General features: G+C 35.0%; 2 protein-coding genes across 2 annotated transcripts; both read left to right on the top strand.

Annotated features, from left to right (window-relative positions):
- Positions 1–2,284: 2,284 nt before the first annotated feature.
- LOC145035364 (putative mitochondrial protein AtMg00820) lies at positions 2,285–3,013 on the top strand. The gene is made up of 2 exons (XM_078983912.1): positions 2,285–2,506; positions 2,798–3,013. The coding sequence occupies exons 1-2, from the start codon at positions 2,285–2,287 to the stop codon at positions 3,011–3,013; spliced, it is 438 nt and encodes a 145-aa protein (XP_078840038.1).
- Positions 3,014–6,205: 3,192 nt separating this feature from the next.
- Positions 6,206–9,493, top strand: LOC145035356 (transcription factor MYB102-like). Its single transcript, XM_078983906.1, has 3 exons — positions 6,206–8,068; positions 8,150–8,279; positions 8,552–9,493. Exons 1-3 carry the CDS (start codon positions 7,939–7,941, stop codon positions 9,288–9,290), a joined length of 999 nt encoding a protein of 332 aa, XP_078840032.1. The 5' UTR covers positions 6,206–7,938; the 3' UTR covers positions 9,291–9,493.
- Positions 9,494–9,912: the final 419 nt, after the last annotated feature.

Here is a 9,912-nt window from a genome sequence, read left to right as displayed (position 1 = left end):
TGATGGAGCTGTCATTTATCAGATGCAGCAATAGTTATACACATTGTCACAAGGTGCTGATGATTTTACTTCATATTTCACTAAATTCACCAAGATCTTGGATGAAATTCACATGATTCAGTCCATTCCTAATTGTACTTGTGGAGCTGATACTACAATCAACAAGTTCTTTGAAGATCAATGACTTATTCAACTTGTTATGGGCTTAAACGAGTCTTATACGATCATTAGGGGCCAAATATTAATGATGAAACCTTTGCCTACTGTTTCAACTGCTTACTCCATGATTGTTTAAGAAGAAAGAAAAAGAGGAATTAGTCTTCCTTCATCCATTGCCATTGATTCTCTTGCTATGCAGATTTCATCTGATTCATCAAATATGTCCAAGAAATTAACCTGTAATCACTGCAAAAAGCCAGGTCACACCAAGGCTCAATGTTACAGGCTCAATGGCTTTCCTGCAAACTTCAAGTTTACTAAAACTAAGAAGGAACAGACAAAATCCACTGTTCAGAATGTGGTTCATATTTCATCTCCAATGATATCTCATGATCAATATCAATAGTTGTTTCAACTCCTTCAAAACAGTTCCATTGCATCTCCATCATCCACAATTCATTCTCGTTCCTCTCTTACTGATAGAGCTATGCAACCTGAAGGTACAACTTTTGATTTTAAACATTTTGCTACCAATGTTTACAAATCATCATATTTATTACAACAACGTTTATCTTGGATAGTAGATTCCGAAGCAATTGATCACACTTGTTCCAATAAATCTCTTTTCTCATCATTAAACTTTCACAGACTCAATTCATTGGTCTTCCTAATGGCAATGATACCACTGTTTCCTTTGTTGGTAATGTGTCATTACATGAGTCTCTTGTTCTTCAAAACATTTTATATGTTCCTTCTTTCAAATATAATCTTGTTTCTATTCCCAAGATTACTGCTCAATATCAATTTTTTTTCCATGTTTACTGATAGTGATTGTCTGTTGCAGGACCTTTAAGTAAAGAATAAAGTTGCACTTGGATCTTTTGGCAAAAGAATCAATCATCTATATGTTATTCATCATCATGTAATACAATAGAATCTCTCATTTTGTTTTTCTGTATTACATCCTATGAATAATTCTTGTTTCAATGTAATGAATTGTTCATCTTCTACTATGAAATGGCATACAAGATTTGGTCACCTTCCAATTAACAAGTTACAATTACTTTCTCTTATTAATACATCTGATAATTCATTGATTGAGTCTTGTGACATTTGTTTCAAATCTAAACAACACAGACACCCTTTTCCTAAAAGCATTTATGTTACTAATAATGTTTTTGATCTTGTTCATGTCGACAATCCAAAATATTGTTAGTTATGCTAAAAATCAGTTTCACAGAAATGTCAAAATCATTAGAACTGATAATCCTTTTGAGCTTGGATCAAGTCATGAAGGAATTACATGTTTTCAATCCATGGACATACTTCATCAAAAATCAGCTCCTCACACCCCTCAACAGAATGACCTTGTTGAAAGAAAACATAGACACATTTTAGAAGTTGCAAGATCTCTATATTTTCAATTTGGTTTGGGTATTGCTTTTTGGAATGAATGTATCAAGACTGTTTTTCATCTTAACAACAGAATTCCCACAAAAGTTCTTCATGATGCCACTCCTTATGAAGTTCTCATAGGACAGAAACCAGATTTGTCACATTTGCGAGTGTTTGGATGCTTATGGTTTGTTGCTACATCACCTTTTGGACGTGATAAATTCATGTCTAGATCTCATCCTTGTGTTCTTATTGGATACCCTACTGGTCAAAAAGCTTATAAAGTACTAAATTTAGTTAATAAGCATATTCATGTTTCAAGAGATGTTATTTTCTTTGAGGATTTATTTCCTCTTCATTCAATGATTAAACATCCTGTACATTGATCATTTTCTCATCTTCCAACCAATTCAACTAATATTTTTGAAAATTCTAATTATACCCCTGAACCTTCTTCTGAACATTCACATACCAATGATCCTATTCCTCTTTCCATTCCCACTCGCAGGTCTACTAGAATACATCAACCGCCAATAAGACTTCAATATTACATATGCAATCATGTTGGTTCTGATCATATCTGTTGTCATACTCTCACCAATATGTGCATACCAGATGTAACTTTGACTTCATCAACAAAACATGTTCTTTTGCATTTCATTCAAAATTACATGTTCCTGAACCAACTTTTTATCATCAAACTAAAAGGAATAAAGATTGGGAAGCAACAATGCACAAGGAACTTCAATCTCTTGTCTCAAATAACACATGGGATATTGTTAAATTTCCTAAAGGCAAGAAACCCATTTCATGTAGATGGGTTTACAAAGTGAAATACAAGGCAAATGCCTCAATTGCAAGGAATAAGGACAGTTTAGTTGCCAAGGGATTCATTCAACAGGAAGGAATAGATTATCATGATACTTTCTCACCAGTAGTCAAGTTCAATACTGTAAGATGTATAGTATCTTTAGCTGTAAAGAAAGGGAGGACCATTTAACAATTAGATGTCAATAATGCCTTCCTTCATGCTGATTTACATGAAGAAGTCTACATGAAGATTCCTCCTGGTTTTCAAGTTGATTCTCCTCATCTTGTTTATAGACTTAAAAAGTCATTGTATGGCTTAAAACAAGCATCCAGGCAATGTATTCAAGGTTATACAATGGTATTCTAAACTTTCTGATGCTCCCAAAGTTCAAGGTTATACACATTCTTATAATGACTATTCTTTTTTTTAAAGAAAACCAAATATTCCATAGTCATTGTTGTTGTGTATGTTGGTGACATACTTGTTACTGGAGATAATCTTGCAGAAATCACAAAGTTAAAAACTATTCTTGATGTTAAGTTCAAGATCAAGGATTTAGGACAAATCAATTTCTTTTTTGGTCTTGAATTTACAAAATTCACAAATGGGATGATTGTACATCAAAGAAATTCATCAGAGAGTTTTTAGCTTTATACTCAATCGAAGAAGGCACTTGTGACATCCCCAAAATCACGGCCAGAAAAGACCGGTTTGGTTTATATTTTATTTCAAAATCAGAGTAACCTTTTAATAAAAGAGTTGCGGAAATTGTCCCAAAACAATAATATGATAAAGATTTATCAAAAGCATTTCCTTATAAATGTATTTCATTAAAAGACTCGGGATGTCACGTTCGATACAGTACATACGTATAAACAATACAATATAAGCCTTACTACATTATTTCATATCTACAGGCCTATATCCGTAACCCATCATCCCAACACATCACAACTATGCTCGAGCGCCACTACCTGTAATCCATAAAACTGAGTGGGTTAGGCTTGGGAGCCTGGTGAGCACCTAGGGTTTTCAACCCATAATAAATAAGTTTATTAATTTCATCAACCAATAATAACCTGATTACCCTTTCCCGTTATCCTCACATTACGTCCCTAAACACCTATCATAAGGGACCTATCCTAAGGATCATCATCGGGACGGACACTACTGCTAAGGGGTTCCTTAGCAATAAATGTCCTAAAGGCAACCATGGGTGGGATGGAGTACACCGGTGAACACATCGTTCACAACACCTACAGGTTGCGAGCCTGCCAGCGTTCCACTGGACTGTCTAGAAGAGTCTGTGGTCGTCATCTATACTCTGCTAGATGACTAGATCAACAACAACAACATCGAGGCCTCTTATCATTTTATCACACATCACCTATTACATCTACCCATGTTTTACCCCAACATTTTCGTAGATATAAAATACATATACAGTTTAAATCATTGAAAACATGTATAAAATGTTCATCCAGCATAGATAGCAAGTATTCAGATAATATGCACACATAGCACGTAATTTATATGAAATACTTCATATCTATGTGTAAGCTGAAAGTAACTATGCACTCACCTGAAAGGTGGTGACTCAGCACTCGGATAATGCTTCGATACTCTCAAAACAATTTTCCTTCGATAAAACCTAGTATCAATACCACTAGGGTTTAGTCTAACGTCAACTGCGAATAATTAATAGTCTAGCCATTATTATTATTATTATTATTATTATTATTATTATTATTATAATATAAGCGTTAAATAACACTCAATATAAGTCATAATAATAGCCCAAATAATTATTTGAAGGACCTAATAATACTACTATAATTATTTGAAAGCTATATTAAAAATTGCGTAAGCATAACTCACTTACATCGGACTCTGGGAGCCTTAGGGCTTCCTTAGGGTGCTAGGGGATCACCTAGGCTTAGGGGAGGGTTAAAACACTTAGAGAGAGAAAGTAATTTAGAGAGAGAAAGAGAATGGTGTGAAAAATCCGGAGACCCTCGCAGGTATTTATAGAGGGTGAAGCCTCTCGGAACGCTGGGCGTACCGAGGGTACGCTAGGCGTACGCCTCGGATAAGGATGCCAGCCGAAGCCAGCTGTCTCGCACCATCGGATGGATCAGATCGGAGCTACGTGGGGCGTACTGTGAGGGCGACGTGTCAAGATCCGAAGAGAAGCCTTGGTCAACAAGCAACAGCTCAGATGCGGCCACGTCATCCACCTCCTTGCAGATTTTGCAATTTTCCTTCCCGACTTCTAAAAATCATAACTTTCGCATATGAGCTCCGTTTTCGACATTCTTTATATCCACGTGTAGGCAGGAACAAACTCTACAACTTTATTCTAGACTCTGTCGGCTAATTTTGACATTGTTTTAAATTTTATATTTTTAACAGGTCGGGACATGATTGGTCAGTTAAAAATCCATAACTTCTTCATCTGAAGTCTGTTTTCGCCTATCTTTTTCTTGTTACGCTACTCTTAACGAGATCTTCGATTCTCGTTTAGGTCGTGTTGGCTAAAAACCGCTCGATCTATTATTCGAATTTCGGGTTGTACACTTTAATCCGAAACTTCGAAAAATCACAACTTCCTCATACGAAGTCAGATTTGGGCGTTCTTTTTTTTATGGATGCTCTCGGTTTAATGTATTCTACGTCTTTCATTTAGGTCGCTAAGGTTAAATCTCGCTCTATCGTAAATTCACTATTTACGCTTTCCGGTATCGTGCTAGTTCCGTCGCGAAACTTCGACAGGTCATAACTTCTTCATTATAACTCGGATTTCGACGTTCTTTATATCCCCGAAATCCTTGTTTCGATCACTACAATTTTATGTAAAGATATCGGGCTTATCTCACACTTTAATTTTGACGCTTATTTTTATCCTTTATTAATTTATATCTTTATAATTAAGTGATAAGCACATAAATACACATAATTCACATAATACTCAAATATTTCATCTTTATTACTTCAAAAAGAGTTACAATAATTGACCTAGACTATTACATCGTCTAAAATGCTTAGCCCCGAAACCCGGGCGTTACAGCACTTATGTTTCCTCTCCATTGCCACCAAAGTTCATCTTCTTTCCAAAATGCCTAATCCTCTCAAAGATCCTACTAAGTACAGACAATTAACTGGCAAAGTGAATTTTCTTCTTCATACAAGACCTGACTTAGCTTACTCAGTTCAATATTTGAGTCAATTCAATCAACAACCATCCCATGATCATTTTGATGTTGTTATGCATAATTTACGTTATCTCAAAGGGACACTCCATCAAGGTTTATTCTTCAATAACACTCAAAATTATAAATTGGAGGCATATTGTGATTCGGACTGGGCAGCTTGTCCTATAACCAGGAGATTTGTTAGTGGTTTCTTCATTATGTTTGGTGATGTACCTATTTCTTGGAAATCCAAGAAACAACTCACTATTTCATTATCTTCTGCTAAAGCAGAATAGAGGTCTATGAGGAGAGTATGTTTTGAATTAGCTTGGTTGAGTCGATTATTCCATGAACTTGATTTGTCTCACATTAATCCAATTCCATTGAAATGTGACAACCAAGCAACTATTTACATAGCCACCAATCCAGTTTTTCATGAGAGGACCAAACATATAGAGATTGACTGTCACTTTGTAAGAGAAAAGTTGCAAGAAGGGTTGATTTTGTTGTCCCATGTTAGCTCTGATGCTCAATTAGCAGATGTTCTAACCAAGTCATTAAATGGAGCCCTTCATCAAAAAGCTATTTCCAAGCTGCATCTACAGTCTACAACTTGTCGGGGGGGGGGGGGGGGGGTGTTAGACACTATTATCAAATGATAGTTAGTTAGTTGAAGGGTATTGTTGTAATTTCATACAGAAGTTTGTTAGTTCTGTTTGTTAGAAATAGTTATTTATGAGTCAATGTATATAGCTCAGTTAGATCATTGTAATGAGATAGATTCGAATATCATCTTCTCTTTCATCTTCTTTCTCTCAAAGTTTCTTTAATGGTGAAAGATAGCACGTATTGATTACTTTTATGGAGAAGAACGAAGATGGAGAGTAACTAATTCTTTTAATATTTTTTTAAAGCGGTTCCCTTGTACGAGAAGCAGTTGATATTCGAAAATATTGAAAACCCATCGAACCGGTTCCGGTTCCAATATTTTAGAAACCATCGGTTCTGGTTGTGTCAAATTTAACTGGGTACCCACCTATATTTATCTTAATTTGCATGGACTCTCTTAATCACTTGTTTAGAATCGCTATGGAGAAGCCTGATGCAGTTGATATTACTTGGCCAATGAAATTGTTGACGAATATGTATGTTACGGGACATGTGGATATTTAGGAATAATCTTCCAATTATCATGTCACAAATGAGATGCCATCAATAACTTTCTTATGGGTTAATACTTAGAGGCTATCCGAAGTGGATACCTCTTCAAGCATGCAAAGCTGAGGTGGAGGGGCCAAGAACGCATGAACACTACCCCAAGCCCCGGTGGTTTGGGTGTGGCGTCTTTGTGAAGATGGAAGAAGACAGCCAATAGAATATTGGCAACAGCATCGTCTCTCTTTATCTCTTTCTTCCTTTTGCCTCATCAGTCATCACCATCAACCCATCCATGAACAACATTTCCACACCCACCCGTGCACTGGTGGAGCTAGATGGGGCGTTGGGGGTACTACAGTACCCCCAAAAAATTATTATTATTATTATTATTATTATTATTATTATATATAACATGTTTTTTAATGTCCGATATTGGATAACTACATATAATATGTATTGACAATGTTTGTATTCCCATTCAAAATTTCTGTTTCCGCCGCTGCACCCGTGAACACCATTTCCACTACCTGGTGTGTTGGTAGTGAAATTGTAAAAAGTCTACGTTGCTTTCTTTTCACATATAATACACTCGTGTCAATACGACACCGCCTTATGATAGGAGGAAAGGATGTATGTTGAACCGGATTAAATGGCGTACGTTGTAATACTCTTATCGAATGTAGTGCTTCATTGCAGCTAGTTATCTTATTTCCTTAATAAATGTCGTTTTCGAAAAAGAAAAAAAAAATACATAATATAATTAAAACAAATTAATGATGAAGTAAAGAAAGTTCATGGATGTTTCGACTTCAAGGGAAGGAAAACATCAAAAGAAATGATATCACGAAGTGTGTGTGTAAAGAAGAAGAAGAAACTTCATAGAAATTCCCAACAACCTCACCCACCATTTATTTTACTTTTTGAGATGTCAAACAAAGAGAAAGGTCAATCCCATTGATTAATCAACATGTGTCGGTTTTATCCAAATACATTTATCTTCGCCTAGTTACCCAAACGATATAGACACTGGCCGGTGCGAATTCTTGTTGACTACGTAACAGTTGCCAAAAAATCTCATCTATATATATACATGGGAATAGTCATCCTCCGTTCTGGACCTACCAATCTTAATTGTTCTTGCCAAAAAAACCGAGTTTAATATTTACACTCTGATCATAGTAGTAACTAAAGCCTAGGGATCAGTTGGGATAAAGAAAGCTAGAAATGAGAAAACTACCATTTGAGAAAGATGGGCTTAAAAAAGGTCCATGGACAGAAGAAGAAGATCTCAAACTCATCCAATACATTCGAGCAAATGGACCTGGCAAATGGCGAAGTCTTCCCAAATACGCTGGTAAGTATCATTTGTGGTTGCATTAAAAGAGTAGAATATTTTTTTTTCTTTTTCTAATATGTTGATATTTGATTATAACAGGGCTTCAGAGATGTGGAAAAAGTTGTCGCCTTCGATGGACAAACTACTTGAGGCCTGATATAAAGAGGGGAAGATTTTCATTTGAAGAAGAAGATACCATCATCCAACTACATAGCATTCTTGGGAATAAGTGAGTTAATTTAAGTTCACCACTCAAAAATTAATGCGCATTAAAGTTGTAAGATCATATGAATTTTCGCTAGATGGAAATTCTGAACAGAGATACAATCTAAATACCATTATACTGCTTCATTTTCGCTGCTTAGATATTCTATAAAAGGAATGTTTTATACCATTTATATTTTAGATTATTTTATACATCATTCCACCATTTTTTTTGTCAACTTTTCAAAGGTCTAAGGTATACTATACTTAGTTCAATATGGCTATATATATATATAGGTGGTCATCAATAGCTGCTCGCTTACCTGGAAGAACGGACAATGAAATCAAGAACTACTGGAACACCCACATACGGAAAAAGCTACTCAAGAATGGAATTGATCCAGTGACTCATAATCCTCGCATAGACTTCTTGGAATTTTCATCCATACTGAATTCAGCTTGGTTTAATCTCTCAAACTTACTTAACCTTCAAACTCGTGTAAATCCTCAAGTTCTAACGCTTGCCACATTCTTGGGATCATCCTCATGTTCATCAAATAAAGAAAACCATGAGTTGTTTTTCAATCACCTCTTAAATCCTATGAACCCGACTCTTAATCAGCAAAATCGACCTTTAAATGTCACAAGCTCTCGAATTTTGAATCCAAGACACCTCATGCAAGCAAATGATATGCAAGATTTTCCAGAGAACTTGGTTAACCTTAAATGTGATACCATACAAGATGTTGTGATGCGTACATGCTTGTCGGACGATTGTTTTGATATTCCAACTTACAACAAACAAGCATCTGAAAGCTTAAATTTTCAACCATCATATGGGGAAAATGATTTGCCTACAACCCAACATGTCAACTATGACTCGATTTTGTCATCATCCATGCCGAGCCCTACACCATTAGTTTCGTCATCAACAATAATCAATAATAGCAGCAATGAGGATGAGAGAGAAAGTTATAGTAGTAACATGTTCCACTTGGATATTCCAGAGAGTTTGGAGTTTAATGATTTAATATAGGTATGATATAATGTAAATTAAATGATTAGATTCGTTAAAGGAACCATTTGGTTGTTTGTAACGTTCTTTGGTGGAAATATGTACTTGTCTGTGTATAGAAGTGGGAATCAAACAATCGACCAAGAAGGAACACAAGGATTTGTAATAACCTAAAAACTATATAGATAAATAACAAATCTACAAATATGATGTATTTGAATAGTTGAGGGTAATGTAGTAATTAATTAAAAACGGTGATACATACATAACAGGTTTAGTCATACATAATAATTTGTGTTTTATATATTTGTACTATATAATTCTATAAAGCAAAAATTATAATTTATGGCAAAAAATTGTTGTATACTACAATGACAATGATCAATTTTTAATTGAAGGTAACCTTGTATTAATTAAATGTTAAGGTCTTTATTAAAAGCTAAGTAACTTAAAAGAAAAAAGAAAAACAAAATCAAAAAGAAAATGAGGAACGGAGGGTTGTTGAAGAAATTATGTGACACTTTCTCTCAAATTTGTTTTTATTACCTTCAAAATAATACTCACTACTCAGATAAGTATCACATTATTACAACATTAACCATTAAATCTATGGTATACCTACCATTAAAACATCATTCCATAT

This window comes from Lactuca saligna, chromosome 3 (genome assembly GCF_052625555.1).
Source record: "Lactuca saligna cultivar CGN05327 chromosome 3, ASM5262555v1, whole genome shotgun sequence".
Classification (NCBI taxonomy): Eukaryota; Viridiplantae; Streptophyta; class Magnoliopsida; order Asterales; family Asteraceae; genus Lactuca; species Lactuca saligna.
This window is presented reverse-complemented; position numbering and strand designations above follow the sequence as displayed.